The sequence below is a fragment of the Dermacentor variabilis genome, chromosome 8 (genome assembly GCF_050947875.1).
Source record: "Dermacentor variabilis isolate Ectoservices chromosome 8, ASM5094787v1, whole genome shotgun sequence".
NCBI lineage: Eukaryota > Metazoa > Arthropoda > Arachnida > Ixodida > Ixodidae > Dermacentor > Dermacentor variabilis.
The window spans coordinates 2,738,409-2,757,391 of record NC_134575.1 but is presented as its reverse complement, the minus strand read 5'-3'; the positions used below and the strand labels follow the sequence as shown (position 1 = coordinate 2,757,391).

Below are 18,983 nucleotides of genomic sequence, written 5' to 3'. Positions count from 1 at the left end.
GACCTTGCCCCTTGACACGGTACTTCCTCCTGCTGCGACCTCAACAACCGAGTATGCGCGCGACGCAATCGCCCTCGCCGACCATGCACGCCAGCTTGCCCGTGCTCGACTGACGGACTCGCAAACCACGCAGCAGCGTCAGTACAACGCCCGCCACCGTGACGTACAGTTTTCGCCTGGTGCACTCGTGCTCCTGTGGTCGCCCTCTCGTCACGTCGGACTTTCAGAAAAGCTCCTTTCCCGATACACAGGGCCCTACCGCGTGCTGCGCCAGGTGACGCCTGTGACGTACGAAATTGCTCCTGTGAGCTCAACCTCGTCATCTACTCTGGCATCTACTGATGTCGTGCACGTCAATAGGCTGAAGAGCTACTACACTGCTTCAGAGTCCGGCCTTTAGTCGCTCCGGGACGGCGCTTTTGCCGCCGGGGGTAGTACTACGGGATAGTATTTCCAATGACGAAGAGCCGAGCAGTAAGAAGACGACGACGACGATTGGAAGCTAGCGCGGGCTGTTGCCTCTTGGCCAACTGCGGCGTATTGCCTTGTAAATATACTTGTAAATAGCTTTTCGTCGGTGTCTTCCTACGTAACAATATATATATATATATATATATATATATATATATATATATATATATATATATTCAGATGTAATTCTTGCTTTGTCGCTTGCCTGAGGAAAAGCTGCAATTGAGAAGCCCATTAGCGTTCTCACACTAAGCACCCTATTAACAGTCATACTGGAATTAAATAACTTCGAATTTAATGGCAGCCATTATGGTACTGGTACTTCCATGGGAGCACGGATAGGGCTGCATTATGCCATTAATTTTATGGGCATACTGTAAAGTGGATAATAGAATAGAATTTATTGACAGGAAAGACAGAGAGGTCGACCTGAGCTAGTGCGCTCTAGTCCGCTACTCTGCACTGGGAAAGAGGGAAGGGGAGTGAAAGTACTGGGATGGATGATGATGACAAGAGAAGTGGGGAGTGCTTATGTACACGAGACAGCTGCCTTGCTAGAGCCGCTCGTCGAGCTTGGTGTCCTGCAGAAACTCCAACAACACTTTAGTTGCATGCATAGACTTTGCAGTGTCAGGCCATGGGCCGAGGATAGCGTCCTGCGACAGTGGTTGCCTGCCAACGCTGCCTAGGAAACTTTCTAACATCCTTCGCTCCGGCACATATGCTGGGCAATCGCACAGTATGTGTTCCAGTGTTTCAGGCATCTGACAATGTTCACAATGAGGCCTCTTCGATTGGCCCATAAAGTGCGCTGTAAAGTGAATTTCTTGAAAACTGTACCCTAGAACCTATATACTATAGGCGTTTCATTGACGACGTGTTTCTGGTGTGGCCCCATGGCGAATCGACACTGCTTAGCTCTATTGCTGCCTGCAATAGCGTTCACCCGAGCATTACGTTTTCACGCAACCACTCGACTTCAGAGATTGACTTCCTCGATGTTACAATGTCAATATCCGGAAACAATCTGACACCCAAACGTTACAGAAAGCCAACGTACAGGCGCCTAAATCTCCATTTCCAAAACAGCCACGTTTGTCATTGTAAAACCGCATTCCCCCCGAGAACGTGATCGTGAACGTGAACGTTGCCTTCGCCTCAAAAGGTCACGTTCTCGCGACGCCTGCGGCAAAAAGGACGCTCCACGCCCGCCACCAAGGTCTGTGAGTGGTGGCGCTGGCTAACACTCCCAGGGTTCTACTAGGACACATAAATACCCAAGAAAGTGGATGGGAAAACGGCGCCGTGGTAGGTCAGTTGGTAGAGCATCGCACGCGAAATGCGAAGGTTGTGGGTTCGGCTCCCACCTGCGGCAAGTTGTTTCTTCATCCACTTTAATTTACATTAATTTATTGTTTCTTTGTTTCAATTATTAAGCACAAGTAATTTCCCCTATGTTGTACTTGGTGTCAGTGTTTGTTCGCTTCTTATGATATGACTAATAAAAATCGGGACCCTCGGTTAACCCCCTTTTTTCTCGTTTATATAGACATATATATATAACTTTTTACTTGTGCGCGTGCTAACGGTGACCTTTTGTACGAGGTTTTTGTACGTTGGGAAACTTTAGGTTTGTGTCCGGCGGCTGGCAGCTGTGGCTATGGCATAAGCGGCGTGGATCGCACAATGACCGATACTACGGACGTGACTATTGCAGTTTTGAGACGATCGAAAGTTTTGGTACTTGTAATGCATAATATACCGCTTCTTGTCCACGTGGGCATTGTTAAATATGTCCGTGCTTGCGTTTTGAAATCCTGCTTTCTTCTGCAGTGCGTAATGTAACGCTAGCCTTCATTTGTTACTCGTGTGCTGCTTACACGAGAAGAAAGGGGGTTACCTGCCCGAGGGGCCCGATTTTTTATTAGTCGTATCATCAGGAGCCGACAAACACTGGAACCAAGGACATCTTGCGATTCCTTAGCACCGCCTCATTATGTGATTACATGTAGTGACCTTTACTATCTGCTGTGTTTTCCAGAACTGCCTGGCTCTTTTTACTCTTTTTTCACCAGGTAGTCGCTTTGTATTTTGTTTGTGTAAGGCTTGATTATGCGCATGTTCGTGTGGGACAAAATGATACATGTGATACATGTCTGATGTCTAGATATATAACTGTGACGCGACTACACTGGCATTCACTACGACGAAGGCCGGTCCTCCGACCGAAACGTCTGTAAAAACATATGCCATAACGTTCGTCTTTATTTCCCTTTTGAATGTGATATATATATATATATATATATATATATATATATATATATATATATATATGCCGCGCTTGACCGATTTTCGCCGAACGCCGACTGCGCCGCTGTCGCCGTTCTTTGAGTGTAGCCTGTTTCTTGGGGGCACCAGTTCGCCCAATAAAACGCTAGTGTCATCATTACCAGGTTTTCTGCTTTCTTCACCACTACGTGCCAATGTTCTCACTGCACACTCACTTTTCAGACACCCAATATTAGTAACGGCTACTGGATGTCTGCTTCTAAACTTTTGCATTTAGTCTTCATTTTTCTTTCTCACTCTCAGAAGAAAGTGTACAAGCCAGATTGCACCTCCGACACAATTGCTTAGTACTTTCTATTTCAATTGCAGGGTGAAAGGAGGCGTGACGGGTCTTCGAGTCGCGGATGCCTCGGTGATGCCTGCTGTGACAACAGGAAACACCAACGCTCCGGTCTTGATGATCGGCGCCAAGGCGGCGGCTATTATATTGAAGGACAACGCCTGAGGTGACGTTGGTGCGGTCACTGACGTCACAAGCAATCCAATAGCTGCCAGAAAAAAGAAAACTAAAACATTTGAAGCGCTCCGCTCGTCAGCGCAGTAGTGGAGTGAAGCCAACCTTCGAAGTGTCTCAGTACGCCGCGCACGCGTTAGTTGCCTAATGGTCACACTTTATTTACATAGTGCTTAAGCTGTAGACAAGATTTAGAGAGACTGGGTTCATCTTTACAAATAATCAAACCCAAAACAAGAAAAGAAACGTCGCGGCATTGCTACCGTTTAATGCTTAACATTTTATAGCCTCTTTTATTACGACTACGACAGCCGTCAAACCTTTGCCGCGGCTAAGCAGCGTTGCCGTGCCGCTTTTGGCTAGGAGCGTCGTTTGCGTACGCTTACTCTTATCCCGTGGGAATGGCCGATAGCCCGACGTGTAACTCCTGTAGGTGCGAGGAAACCATCGAGCGCGTATTACATATCTGTCCTCGTTACGACGTACAACGCCTCTCACTCCGGACGACTTTAAACCGACCGGACTCGAGACCGTTCTCTGAATGAAAGATACTCGAACCGTGGCCACATGGGTAACCGGAAGGAAAAGTGATTCGTGCATTAGTACAGCACTCGAAGTGCACCGGCCAGAGAGCCAAGCAATGGTGTGCCTCTGCATCATCCCACGTGCACTCAGTGCTCTCCCTCTTTCTATGCGCCCCTTGCCTCCAAGTGTGGGGTAGCAAACCGGACGCTTGTCTCGTTGACCTGCCTGGATTTCAGCTCCTTGTTTTCTCTCCACTCTGCTGCACGTGATCTTGTGCGCTGATCATGAAAGGCTTCGACTGTGTGCCTGTGCTCTGACTATTCTGTCCTTCTACCTCCGCCTTCCCCAACTCTCAGTGTGAGGTAGCAAACCGAATTTCTTGTGTGGGTTATCGTTTTTACTTTTCACCTTTATTTCGTCCCTCTCTCTTTGATAGTGCGCTGACATAACTGGATAAAATGAGGGGCTAATTTTTTTCGTAAACGGCCGTAATGTAGAACATATTCGATGTCTGTTTCACGCCACGTTATGCGCGCATTGTTAACTCGGCTGAAAAACGTTCGATGGCATCGCTCCATGCAGCAACCAGACCATCACTCATTAGAAGCAGTGAGATCATTGGTAAACGGGACGCTTACTCGAAGAGGAAGCCTTAGTTCAGGGCCAACTCCGATGCCGCCTATTCAAATACACGTAAAAGCGCAGGAATTGCTTTATTAGAGAAAACCTCGACCGACCTAAAAGAAATTTGTTGTATTTGAAAGATACATTTAAACTGTGGTGACTTCAAGAAGCAGAATTTGGATTGTTGGCGTGGAATGTTGTACATAAATTGCCAAAAATCGGGTAGTTAAAAAAAAGAAGCTTTACGTTTACAAATGGCTAACTTCGCCAATATAGATGCAGTTCTGTAAACTCCATATGTTGGAGCATCTCAAGCGAGCAGTTGTCACACACACACACACACACACACACACGCACACACACACACACACGCACACACACACGCACACGCACACGCACACGCACACACACACACATATATATATACTTATGCTTACGTCAAAATGTTACAATGTTTAATTTGTATTACATGTTGCGATTTTCAAGACTTTTTTGCAAGATATCGACGACCTAGATCATAAGTATGCTTCGTGCAGTCGCTACACCTTTAACTTTATTCTCATAAATGTGACAAAGATAAACTTTCGTCAGTGTTTGTCGAGAAACGTGATTTCTCCGCTCTCGCGTATTTAGATAGGAGCCCCAGAGTGAGAGCTTCATCTTAACCGGCTTATTTTTCCCCGCACTACGGAATTCTATTCATCCGCACGAATGAGAACGAGAAGGTTGCACAGTAGTGCTATACGTTTGGCATTTCCGGGTGCAAACCAGACTCCTGAAATATGCCTTCGATGCTATATTGCCTTTTCTATCATTGCGGAGTTGAAGAGTTGCAGACGCTGCTTCATTTTTGAATAAGTTTTCCCGGTATTCGAAGCCTTTCTGTACTTGAAACATTTATCTAATGCCATCCACATGTTCACTCCCGATCAACTGAGGAGCTTGTAAATGATAAACTTCATTCAGTTGTCTTGTGCCCCATGACAATAACAGCAATGAAACGAAAAAACAACACGCTACGAAATTCGTTGAAATTCGTTCGTTGAAGGAGCGAAATGTAATACTGCAGTACGCCACGTCGGTTTGGTGAGATGCAATGGGGATTACATTAGCGAAATAAAAATTGGTTTGCCTCATTCCAGCGGGCAAATTCATAGGCTGCTTAAATGCGAGACATTCTTCAGCAATTACTGAAAGTTATTGTACAGAAGTTGGCTGCTCCATGCGTTGGCAGAGGAAGTGGTGCCTCCCTGGATCACCCACGGCTGTGATGCGGCAGAACCATTCTGAAGAGTCAACGTATGCGTAGGCATTCCCCTTGAGACACTAACAAGTGTTGTTATTCTTTACGTTCGAACAGTAACAAATATTCTAAAATTTAGGATAGCGCATTCTCAAATGGAATAAATATGGCATAGCTAAGGCTATTCGATTGGTATTAAGGATATCGACTACTTACACACCTCTTGAGTACAGCAAGCAGTTAACAAAGCGAGTGCTCTGCTCATAGTTCAATATTTGCTTACGTTGTTATCCTGACGTTGTATACTAATGTGGGATCCACGATGCATTTTATAAATGCTCGATTTTATTTCAGTGGCTACGAAGGGCTATTCCGCGGGTCGAGCAAGTGACGAGACCTTTTTAAACCAACGGGTACATTAGACGACAATGATGAATTCTTGCAAAGGCTTGTCACCGACGAAGAGACGTGGATTCGCGAATACGACATTGAGGATTTCACTCACATTAGGTGCGTGTACGGATCGAGGTAGGGCGAAGTGTTCTTTCGTCGTTTTTGTGTGTTGGTGCTTGAGACCGCTCGAACTGCGCTGACCGGTAGACATTCTAAGGAAAACTTACGCCCTCCGAGGCTTGTCGACAAACAATAATCATCATCTGTCTTGTGTGCGTTTTTCTTCTTCGACAATCTGCGTTCGCTACTTTCTTGTCAGGAATGCTGTGTCACGCTGAGACGCGCATGTTACCGAGACCAGAGGAGGACGACGTGCGCCATCAGCACGCGCGCATGCCAGGGTGAACCGGGGTTCCAGTAAACCGCACCTGCAAACCGACGGACGCTCAGTGGTTTGGTTGCTTGCGCACGTCGTTCGTGACCTGAAAGTATTTGGCGCGCAGCCTTGAAAGAAAGAAATGCACGCAATAGAGACGTCGATTATTGCTTGGGGATAGGATTCACAGTTCTCTTACAATAGCCTCCGGGAAGCGAGGTTCGACACAAGTTCACTTTCTCGAGGTGTTGCGATCTTCATTTCCCCTGCACACTACTACTGCTTTCATAAAATAACGTAGAGCAAATTCGACTGTTTTAGTCAAGATTTTATTCCCAGTACATAACGTTGCCACCTGCTCCAGGAATTTTGGAGTACATGGTGGTGGCTTTTGACGTTGATGCCGAGGAAGTTAGTTTTCGGGCTGGGATTATTTATGAAAGATGTGTTTTGTCGTGTGTTGTTTAAATTGCTTGAATAGAGTACAACTTAATATTCGGCGCCGTTTACTTACCTTGCCTTGGGATCGTGCCCAATTTGAACATCTCAAGGTTAATCTCGTGTCAATCAGTGCAGTTTGCGTTATTTACCCTTTTGGGGAGCCCTTCGACAGTGAGGAAACATCTACCGGTGCCCGCTGACGTAACATTGAGGAGATCTGCCCACGCTAAATGAAATCGCTCAAACAAAACAAATTTTGTAGTCACAAAAGTCTCGATCTTTTTTTTTCACATAGATTTGCATATGCTGTGTGTGTGTATGCGTCCGCTTGGTCTCGAGTCATCTCCTTTTCGCTGGTACACCTTTGTACTTGTTACCCGTGTTACGCCGCATTGCATGGATCCGTTCTGCAGCACGTTACTAACAGACGTGAAAAGAAGGCACCTGCAAAAATTGCAGGGCGCTTAAGCTGCGCCTTCAAGAGTGGAACGCGATAGCGTTATCGCACCCCGTTCGCACCGCCCACTCATAACGATCTACGCGAGCTAAACGTCGTGATCGGCACAGACAGCCGGGCCGCGACGCGCCATGAAAGCGGACGCGATCATGGGGCGAGTGGCACGCCACGTGTCGGGGAAGCGCCGTACATTGCGAGGAGGGGGTCTTCTGTGTCTGTCGCAAGATGGATCTGCGTGTACGCAGAGCGCAGAAGAAGTGTAGCGGAAACGTACTGCGCTACTCGTGTAACTGCGACTTCTGTAATTTACATGCTCATAATTACCAATATACACGGCAGTATAACTTTCTACGGCACGTTTCTAAGGCAACACCATATTCACTAGAGAAGCTTTTGTCCCGCTTTGAACTATCGAACTCGCGGCTGAGTTCGATAGTTCAAAGCGGGGGTCTCCGTCTCACATTCCGGATACCCTGGTTCGATTCCCACCCAGCCCATCATGCAAGTTTTTTTATTTACGAATTGCCTTCCGGGATTTTTCGCGCACGGCCAACACCGCCGATGCCGACACCGACGCCACCGGCTTTTCTGCGACACGAGCTCCTTAACGCTGTCGTGTTGAAATGTTTCTGTTTACAGGTGGCCCTTCAGTTTATCGCTCGTTCTACCGCTGTGACGTCAGTAACGATGATGCGCGAACCTGGTAATAAGGGCTTCAGCATTAAAACCTGCTGTGCGTGGTGCTCGAAACACAGGTGCAGCAAGCGAGACCTTTCATCTATTCATGGTTAGGAAGGCGCGAAGCGACAAGAACGACAGGAAGAACACCGGGCGTCTTTATCCCGTCGGGCTTTCCTAACCATAAATTCACGCCAAGTCGCCGAGTTCGCTATTTTGTTCCTTCAGCGAGAACAGCCGAAAGGTAAAAAAAGGCAAATGCAAGAAAAAGTTATTAATCAACCGCACGAATGAAAATACACTCTACAAATTGAAGGTGAACCATAAGGGTTTGCTGCTAGAGAAGTAATGATTTCAAGAAGAAATAAAGCATATATTTAATCGTAAGACATACAATTTAGTATAAAGAAAAAAAACGCGAAAGGAGACTGTTGAAAAATATTCTACTGGGAGAAATATGCGCCACAATAAGAGCAGTGCCATCTAATTCGCCATCACTTAAGATTTGTAGTGGAAGAAGTTGTGGGATGATTACGCGCAAGGTTTGCTTTGAATAATAATAATAATAATGGTCTTGACTAGAAAGCATGATCCGCAGTATGTAACAGAGGACGGTCAGAGCAGCCCTGGGAGTGGTCCAGGAGGCTGCCTTCATTGCACGACACAATTCGAGGAGCAATGCAACGCGCTCGTCTTGGCACTACACAGAATCTACTGGGCATCTTATATGCCTCGCTTTTCTCATTGTGTCGGCCGCGTGTGCAGAATACAATTCTCCGTCCGGCAAAGCAATTGAGAGGTAGCTTTCACTCGTGGCCAGCAGAGGCTTTGCTATTTAATTGCAAGTGAAACGTGGAAACGCCTATCCTAAAGAGTAACCGCTAAACCAATCCAAACGAAATTGGTTGTAATTATGAGGAAAAAATATTGGATATTGAAAAGAATATACTTGCTCATGAACTTGATATTTTTGTGGTCACGCTTACAATCTCGTAGCACCACCGCTAAATCCAGGCATCAAAATTATTTAAACTTCAGCTTCTAGTGTAGCAACGTAAAATTAATGTTTTAGCATGACTAGTGTGGAATTGTAACATTGTTTAAGCGAAATTTTCAAATTTCTTATTCACAAGCTAGTCGAATGAAAGAAAGAAAAGTCACCCAATTTTGATTGTCTCGAGGCTACTAATGAAACTCATATGGGCTTCTCTTAGAAAGAAAGCCCGGAAGCTGAAGGGAAAAGTCGCCCTATTTCTAGAATAGAAACCGAGGCGGTGCTGTCGCTCAAACATCCGAGCTGACCAGGAGGCTATAGCAGATCACTAAAATATCGATGCAGATCGAAAGGATACAGCATATCGCAGAGTCAACCCGAATTAATAGACAATCTTGAGCTCAGGGACATTGTGGATTTCCCGGGTACGGATTTCTTTTATAGCTTCGTGTTACTCTCGGATGGACCATAGTTTTTTCCTTGCATAAATTTGTTTCGTACTTGCGCGGCATGTATAAAAATTAAAGGCCAGAATCCGCAGTCTTGATTCGTTTTCCACTTGTTGCCGGGCAAGATGAATCACGCTAGTTGCGATGTAACAGGACGCGTAACAAACGAAGGGACACCAGGACAGAAAAGTTAAGTTGCACGTGCATCTCCATGGCCTGATTGCGAGGCAGAAATCGCTTGCGAAATGTATTTGCGCATGCTGGCACCTTCCCTGTAAAAGTGAACTCCTCTGCTATGAATAAATTTGGTTGTGAGTGACACACTTTCTTTGTTCTGATCTCACTGAAATTTGTTCCGCGTCCTAACATACCATAGCCTGACAAGTAAGTAGCATTTCATCTTTTCCAAGCACCACGTAACGTATTCAAGATCAGTTCGGTGGTTATTGAGCAGGTCCATTCCTCCAATCTCATGCAAGAGCTGACGAGGGTAAGCTTCCTCTTAATGCTACCGGATGAAGCTAAACTCGGTTATAGGCGCTGAGACGAGCGAACCGCGCGCGTGTCAGGTGCGGCATTAGCGCCGACACAGTGTTCTCGCAAACACAGCCCGCACTGCGAGCAAATGTCATTCGAGGCACAAACGTCCTCTCGGAGGTGCTGGCCGGCGATCACGGGCTGATGCACCCCACGGACCCATCTCCTGTGTATTTGGCAACGATTGTCATGAGCTGGTGCTTCCGCTTGTGTTTCGGCTTTTCGCAAAACCATTCTCCTCACGCTACTAGCTGCCACAAACAAAGCGCGTCTCTTCTCTTGCTACGTTCACCACCACAGGCACACACTTACTCGTGCGCAAAAGCACACGTCGAGACGAAACGCGCATTTCGGATTGAATTAAACGAGCCCAGAAGCCACGTGCTTGCGTGAGCACGTGTCGCCGTTCGTGCAGTCATTCAACAAACGCGATACTGGACAAAATTCACTCCTCCGCCCCGGACTGCGTAGACTTGGGGCCAACGCGTCACGAGACGCTCAAGCCCGTGAGTGCCACGATGGCGAGCGTTGCTGTCCAGATACGGTTAGGCGCGGTGATGCGGCCGGCGAACGACGTGCACTGGAGGTCGTCTTCCTGGAGGTCGATGAGCGGCTTGCGCAGCTGTCCCCCCGGGTACGTGCACTCGCTCTGTCGGGCCAGGTTGTGCACGTAGATGGCGGCGTCGAAGTGGAGCATCTGGACACGCAGCGTCTCCCGCAGCCAGCGCCGCAGCCAGCGGCTCAGCCACAGCAGCTGACAGTCGCACACCCACGGGTTTTCCTCCAGTCGGATGCCACCTGGGGTGAGCGAAACACGTTTCCAGCACTGTGCTCGAGCAAATCTTACATGCCGCATTACACAACGACGCCGCTTAAAGGGACGTTTCCTTTGGCTACCTGCACGAGACTCGTCGTGGCTGCTGATGGGGCGATCAGAATATATATATATATATATATATATATATATATATATATATATATATATATATATACATGATTTCGGCATTTTGCATTTGTCTGCCTGTCTGTACCAAGATGGCTGCATGCCCATGTGTGCAGCCATGTTCGCGGACCCAGAAGCCCGCCCTTTCTAGACACAGGGGTCAAACAACTCGCGAGATAATCCAAGCTTTACATACGAACAGAAAAGGGGAAGCGTGCTGATGCACGCTTCCCCTTTTCGTCGTTGTAAGACAAGGAATGCGCGTATATCTGCTGAGCACGTGCGCTCACTCTATTTAATCTGTTAAGTTCTTCTTTTTTGCCTTTGCGGCTTAGTTCTTTTCTCTGGAAATTTTCTGGCATGCGTTTGATTTGATGTTTGCATTTCGGTGTAGCTAGTGAGCGAGGTAGTTCATAAAAATAAAGATTGCATGCAAATGAAGTTTTTACATTTGCCGAGGATAAACACATACAATTCATGAAGTTACACGTTGTATAGGATGACGGTAAACACGAGAATACGCATCACAGCTAGTACTGTCGCCAGTCCTGTCGTATGTGTGCCTTCGTCTTCCTCTTTAGCGCTTTTTTTATGCAAACTGTCTCGTAGTATAACATATAACTTAACGATAAACCAAAGCTTCGCTTCACATGGATTGAAACATGTGTGTCGGGTCTGTATTTCTTCCCTTTTCACAAACATGCTGGCAGACAGCTCGGACATTCCACTGCGATCGTGGATATGGCATAGATCAACAAACATACATAGCAAGCGGTCGACCAGCTAGACAGCCCATCATAATCCTTAAAGAAATGATGACATTGCATTTCGTAATTCACTTTTGTGCTGAATGAAGGTTCCCAACCTTGGAACCCCAGAAAACTTGCTGACAAGCCAGCTCCCTGAATAGCATTTCTACGAACCAGTCTTGTTTTAATTTCCACCTAGGTGTACGTGTCATGAGGTCATGACGCAGGAGGTGGTCGCGCGGGAGCAGGTTATCGTGACGTTCGGGCGCTCGCTCCGGATCGCTCGATCGTCTGCTATGTTGCAACGAGTGCTGGCAGGGCAGGTGACCAGGCTAAGCAGCGAGCCAGGGCGAGGACCAAAACATCACGATGGTCTTCTCCCACGCGACCACTTTCTGCTGCATGAGCTCCTGGCACACACATCTCCTGGGAAACGAAACGCAACTGGCTTGTAGAAATGCTATTGTAGTAAATTATTTAGGGCGCTGTGAAGCTTGTCGTTATTTCTTCTATAGTTTTAAGGCCTGCAACCATTAACTTGACAAAAATAAAGCCGGCAGATGCCACACTCTGTGGGAATCGATGTTATGCGAAGCAGAGTGGGGCAGCCTACCAAGTTAACGGAACGACCATGAGAGCACTAAGACGTAGGCGGCTGTTTCATGACCTACATGACACGCACTCCATGACATTATTGTCATGACCTATCACTGATGTTTGGCGTACACTCATACTATGCCAGTTTTGCTACATATCAAGACGCAGGCGGCCGCTTCATGACTTACACGACATGCATGTCATGATATTCTTCTCATGACCTATCATTTACGTTCGTCATATGCCCTCGTCATACTACGCCAATTTTGGTAAATACTACGCTAATGAAACGATCATGAGAGCACCAAGACGTAGGCGGCTGTTTCATGACCTACATGGCACACATATGACATGATATTGTCACGGGTGTAAAACTATTTACAAGATGTATTTACAAGGCATATATAAACAGCAGCCGAGAATCCCGAGAGGCTGCTGTCACTTCGTCGTCTTCACCATCGACGACCTTGTCCTCTTTTCCCACCGTAACACGACCCCCGGCAGAAAAAGCACCGGGACGGTGCTTTTTCTCAGACGGGGGTCAGACGGGGCCGCCGCTAAGGGCGTAGTAAGGCTTAAGCCGATAGACGTGTACGACGTCAGGTGAGGTAGAACCAAGTGGCATGACAGAGGTCTCGGGGATTATCTCGTAAGTGACATTGGCCACTTGACGTAGAAGACGGTAAGGGCCTTTGTAGCACGCAAGGAGCTTCTCGGAGGGCCCCACTCGGCGGCAAGGGGACCAAAGTAGCACGACAGAGCCTGGTGAAAAATATGTGTCATGATGGCCCCGATTGTAAGCGTGTCGTTGAGATGCATGCGATGCCAACAGACGAGTACGGGCAAGCCGGCGTGCATTGTCAGCGTGGGCGATGGCATCGCGGGCATACTCGGTCCTCGAATCCTGTATCAAGGGAAGTGAAGCGTCCAATGGTAATACAGGGTCACGACCGAAGAGTAAGTAAAAGGGGGAATACCCAGCAGTGCCGTGGCGTGATGAATTATAGGCGAACGTGACGTAGAGCAGCGCCACATCCCAGTCCTTGTAGTCGGGTGAAACGTATTTCGATAGCGTGTTGGTAATGGTCCGATTAAGTCGCTCAGTAAGGCTGTTGGTCTGGGGATGATAGGAGGTGGCCATCTTGTGCCTGGTAGAAGGTGAGCGTAGGATATCCGCGATGACTTGGGAGAGGAAAGTGCGGCCTCGGTCAGTGCGGGGCGCCATGTACTAAAATGACATCCCGGAGTAGGAAATCTGCGACGTCGGTTGCGCAGCTCGTGGGAAGGGCCCGAGTGATGGCACAGCGCATCGCGTTATCAGTAGCGACAGCGATCCACCTGTTGCCGGAGCTGGACTCGGGGAAAGGGCCAAGGAGATCCAAACCCAGGCGAAAGAACGGCTCAGGTGGAATATTGATCGGCCGTAAGTAGCCGGCAGGAAGTGTTGCTGGCTTTTTGCGATGGTGACAGGGCTTGCAAGCAGCTACATAGCGCCGTATGGAGCGTGCGAGGCCGGGCCAGTAGAAGCGGCGGCGCACGCGGTCGTAAGTGCGAGCAAAGCCAAGGTGTCCGGCAATTTAGGCGTCATGAAGCTCCTGAAGTACGGTTGAGCGGAGGTGTTGAGTAACGACAAGGAGAAGGGGAGGACCGTCAGGATGAAAACTGCATCGGTACAATGTCCCGTCGTTGAGAACGAACCACCGCAGCGATGGATCAGTAGGAGCAAAATCCATTCGGTAAATGAGAGTCCTCAAAGTAGTGTCATGGCGTTGCTCATTGGCCATGTCCAAAAGATGGCAAATGGAAAGAACATTTTCGGAACCATCCATGTCGGCGTTGGCGGGGGTGTGTACAGGGTAACGGGACAAACAGTCGGCGTCCTTGTCTAGGCGACTAGACCTATACACCACCGAATAGGAATACTCTTCTAGCCGCAAAGATCCCACAGGGATCTTTTAAGGATGAAAGCCAACAGAGCGCGTGGTGGTCCCTTAGAATAGAAAAGGGCCTGCCGTATATATAGGGGCGAAATTTTGCCACTGCCCACACAACGGTCAAACATTCGCACTCGGTATATAACAGAGCAGTTCCGCTCCACAGGTGACAAAAGACGGCTAGCGTAAGCGATGACACGTTCTTGGCCGTGTTGAACTTGTGCCAAGACGGCACCGATTACGTGGCTGCTGGCATCGATGCGCACCTCTGTAGGGGCTGAAGTAGCGAAGTGTCCTGCAATCGGTGGCGTGGTGAGCATGGTGGTAAGGCGAGAAAAGGCGGTGGTCTGAGAGGATCCCCATGAAAACGACACACTTTTCTTCGGGAGATTTGTGAGAGGGCGTGCTATGGTGGTAAAATTTTTAACAAAGCTGCGGAAGTAAGAGCAGAGGCCCACAAAACTTCGGACATCTTTTGCAGAACGTAGAACAGGGATATTTTTCCCGGCGCGAATTTTCTCTGGGTCCGGTCGGATGAGAGTTGCATTGACGACATGTCCAAGAACAGTAATCTCACGATGGCCGAAGTTGCATTTCTTGGAGTTGAGCTGTAGACCGGCCTTGCGAAAAACGGCAAGTACAGCTGAAAGGCGCTCAATGTGTGTGCTGAATGAGGGCGAGAACACGACAACATTATCTAGGTACCAGAGACAAGTCGACCACTTGAAGCCTTGGAGTAATGAGTGCATTATACGCTCAAAGGTAGCCGGAGCGTTGCATAGCCCAAAAGGCATAACTTTGAAGTGGTAAAGACCATCAGGCGTTACAAAGGCGGTCTTTTCACGATCTAGATCATCGACAGCGATTTGCCAATATCCGGACCGTAAGTCGATAGACGAAAAATACTGTGCACCGTATAGACAATCGAGGGCGTCATCGATACGAGGTAGTGGGTAGACGTCCTTCTTCGTGATGCGGTTGAGGTGGCAGTAGTCGGCGCAGAATCTCCATGAGCCATCCTTATTTTTGACCAGCACGACAAAAGACGCCCAGGCACTTGAACATGGCTTTATGATGTCTTTCGCTAGCATCTTGTCTACTTCCGTTTTGATGGCGTGACGCTCCGAAGCTGAAATTCGGTAGGGTCTCCGATGGATAGGTGGATTATTGCCTGTATCTATACGATGTCTGACAAGTGACGTCTGGCCTAAGGGTCGTTTGTTCAGGTCGAATATATCCTTGTAGGAAAGTAATAGACTGCACAATTGTTCAGTCTCCGCAGGAGTGAGATTCGGGAAGATCACTTTCCGAATGTCGTTGTCAGTACACTTGGCAGACCGGAAAGGCTCACAGGAAGCGTCGACGAGAAAAGTCTCAATGCAACTAACTTCTAAAGCAGTGATTGTAGTCAGGGTGATATCCTTAGGCAGAATTTGCTTAGCGAGCCCGAAATTCACCACAGAGAGGTACGTGCGGTTGTCTGTGACCCTCAGTATTGTATGCGGGACAGTAATGCTGTGGGTGAGAACGATGGCAGTTATGGGAGCGGAGATGTAATCACCATGGGGAACTGGCGCAGAAGGCGACATTTCGATGTATGTCAAGACCTGTGGTGGGACGTTGACAAAATCAATCGGTCTTAGGCGAATTGCGAGTGGTGTTGGAGGAACGTCCAGTTGAGGCAGGTCAAGACGCACAGTACTTGAGGAACAATCGATGAGCGCTGAATGGGCGGAAAGGAAGTCTAGGCCTAGAATGAGGTCATGGGGGCATTGGTAAAGCACAGTGAAAAGGACGACAGTATGGTGGCCGGAAATGCTCACACATGCAGTACACATTCCGAACACGGTCACCGTGCTACCGTCGGCGATTCGTACGAACCGAGTAACGGCAGGCGTAACAATTTTCTTTATATGGCGGCGGAGCCGGCTGGTCATAATCGATATGTGTGCTCCGGTATCTATGAGGGCTGTGACGGGTGTGCCATCATTTGGACGTCAATAAGCTTATTTCTCGTAAACAGCGTCGAAGCAGGATTTTGCGGCGAATCCGACATTGCAGCACCACCTCGACGTGTCACATCGCCTAGTTTTCCTGTTGGGACGGTCCTGGGTAGGTTGGCGCGGGCGAGCGGTGAAGCTGGGGCGGACGTGGCTGGCGACGTTGAGGCGAGGGCGAGCGAGCATAGCGACCAGTCGATGTAGTGGCGTCGGAAGCGTCGTAGAAGCGACGGGGTGAAGAACTTCGGGGCGAACTTGAATTCCGGAAGGTGTTCCGGGAGGGGACGGCCAACGGCTCCGGCAGTGATGGAAAACGTGACCGATTCGGCCGCAGCAGAAACAGATCGGCCTGTCATCAGGTGTACGCCAGTCGGATCGATTCCTGGTAGTGTAGGAATAACGGACACTGTGAGGTGGACTGCGATAGGACCGAGACATAGGAGCAGGGCGGGTGTCAGGGCGACCCAAGGAGCAGGCGCTGGGAAGACCCATATTAGAGATTTCCTGGCGAACCACGGACTGGATAGCGATATCGTCTCAGCGGTGTTCTTCCACAACGTCTGTTGAGGCGAGGCAGGAAACGCTGCTTGGAGTTTGCGGCGTACAATTCGGGTCACGTTTCCTCTTGGTGGTGGAGAGCTAGATTGGTCGGTGTGGTCGGTACAGAAAGAGGTCGCTGGAGTATGTCAAAGCCGTGTAAACTGATTGTATATACGGTGACTCTTCGCCTGCTCGAAGCAGCGGCATTCCTTCATGATGGCGTCGACAGTCGACAAGTTTCTAAAGACCAGAAGGTTGAATGCGTCGTCCGCGATGCCTTTGATAATGTGTCCAACCTTGTCCGCCATTGGCATGGACGTGTCGATTTTATTACAGATGCCTAGGACATCGTGAATGTAGGAGACATACGTCTCGGTAGCAGTTTGGGCACGCATGGCGAGTTGTTGCTTGGCGGCTAGTTGTGGACCAGTCGGATTGCCAAAAATGTCGGACAGCTTTTCTTTGAAGAAGTCCCAGCTGGTTAGCTCTTCATCGTGTTCGTAAAATCACATTCGTGGTGTTCCGTCGAGGTAGAACACACTGGCCAGCATTATGGTCGGATCCCACCTACTCACCTTGCTGACGCGCTCATACATCTTCAACCATTCTTCAACGTCAACACCATCGAGGTCAGTGAACTTGCCGGGGTTTTGCGGCTGAGCTAGAGCGACGCACTGGGTATGCGTAGTCGGCATTGCAGCTGCAGATGCGGCGCCTTCCATTGGAAGCATGGTCCTAGGCTGGGTGAGACGTCCGCTGCGGATCTTCGTGGCGAAGACGCGTACCCCGCACGTCCGCCAAAATGTCACGGGTATGTATGTACAAGGCATATATAAACAGCAGCCGAGAATTCCGAGAGGCTGTTGTCACTTCGTCGCCTACACCATCGACGACCTTGTCCTCTTTTCCCCCCGTAACAATATTCATGTCATGACCGTCATTTACGTTCATCATACGCTCTCGTCATACTATGCCAATTTTGGTACATACCTAGCTAACGAAACGACTATGAGAGCACTAAGGCATAGGCGGACAGATAGATAGGTAGATAGATACTGTCAATGTTGCAAATGTTCGCCACCAAATGCTTCGCTTTTAATAAAAACGAAACCTCGTATATGTCACACTTATACTTCGTTAAGCCATTGGTAGAAAGGCGTGTACGCTGGCTGCCTCGGCCTAGAATGTATTATTACATGATGTATGACACCAGTATGTCAACTAAAGTCGCAGTGCGTTGCGTATCGGCGTACTACCGTTTCTACACTACTAATGCCTAACCGTACCTAGAATCGCAGAGATTTCTCAGCAAATATAAGAAGTGAACTTTATCTTGCTTTCTATGGCTCCGCGCACCACACCAAGGACGTACATAGAGGCAATGTGGAATGCGGCAACGATGCAGTCAAGCTTCGGCAGGAACGCGGCGCCTGTTGAGATGCCGCTGTGACGGTGCCTGTGCGTGAAAGCTGGATCCCTCACCTGCCAAGTGCTGCGTGCCTCTCCAGTAGCCCAGGTCCTCGCCGCCCGGCGGCCTCAGGACCTCGGGTCCGATGGACGAGAGCAAGTTGTCGCGGAGGTCCAGCGTCAGGTAGCGCACGTCGGCCAGGTAGCGAAGTAGGCCTGCGGGAAGGCGCCGGATGCTGGTACCGGTCAGCCTCAGCACCAACTCGTGGCTGCCGTGTAGGCCGAGCAGGGCATCGGGAAAGACGACGCGCAGCTGACGCCCCGTGACTGTGAGTTCGCTGAGCTTGGCGCCGAACGCCCACTGGAGCTGGTGCGAGAGCACCGGTTCCTCCACTTCGACCAGAACTCGACGGAGCGACTGCAGCTGTGACACAAGCTCCTGGAGCCGGAACGAACGCACCGACCCGTAGCTGGTCGTGCGAAGACTCTTCAGAAACCTACGACAAAGACGAGTGGGTGGACATTGAGTACCATACACCTATATATCGTGCATCACCTGCGACGTTTTTTTTTTCAGCTCTGCTCTGCCCTCTACAGAGTTCAAAACCGACACACCTACATAGGCTCAAGGATATCGAAAAGTGCAACTCCAAAGGTTCCCGTAGTACTGTCCTTTGTTTCGACATGTCAGACTGCTGGTTTTCGTGACAGCCCCCGTCTCCTACGAACTTTTCGCCTGATTATTCCCGCTTTCCTAGCTTCTTGGTGTTGAAATATTTCTTGTGTTTCTGCCTGTTCTTGCGCATTATCTCTTGCCCAGTA

The 18,983-nt window shown here is 48.8% G+C and overlaps 2 protein-coding genes across 2 annotated transcripts in view; one reads left to right on the top strand and one right to left on the bottom strand.

Moving 5' to 3' along the window:
• The window catches only part of LOC142589525 (glucose dehydrogenase [FAD, quinone]-like), a 124,740-nt gene extending 120,638 nt beyond the window's left edge, over positions 1-4,102 (top strand). Inside the window, exon 11 of the mRNA XM_075700929.1 lies at positions 3,130-4,102. Coding sequence (XP_075557044.1) covers positions 3,130-3,265 — 136 coding nt within the window. The 3' untranslated portion in view covers positions 3,266-4,102. The remainder of the gene's footprint in view (positions 1-3,129) is intronic.
• A 2,763-nt stretch (positions 4,103-6,865) lies between these two features.
• LOC142589524 (uncharacterized) overlaps positions 6,866-18,983 on the bottom strand; it is a 179,697-nt gene continuing 167,579 nt past the window's right edge. Inside the window, exons 9-10 of the mRNA XM_075700928.1 lie at positions 18,237-18,658; positions 6,866-10,789 (exon numbers count right to left, since the gene is read on the bottom strand). Of these exons, the coding sequence (XP_075557043.1) occupies positions 10,479-10,789; positions 18,237-18,658 (733 nt within the window). The 3' untranslated portion in view covers positions 6,866-10,478. The remainder of the gene's footprint in view (positions 10,790-18,236; positions 18,659-18,983) is intronic.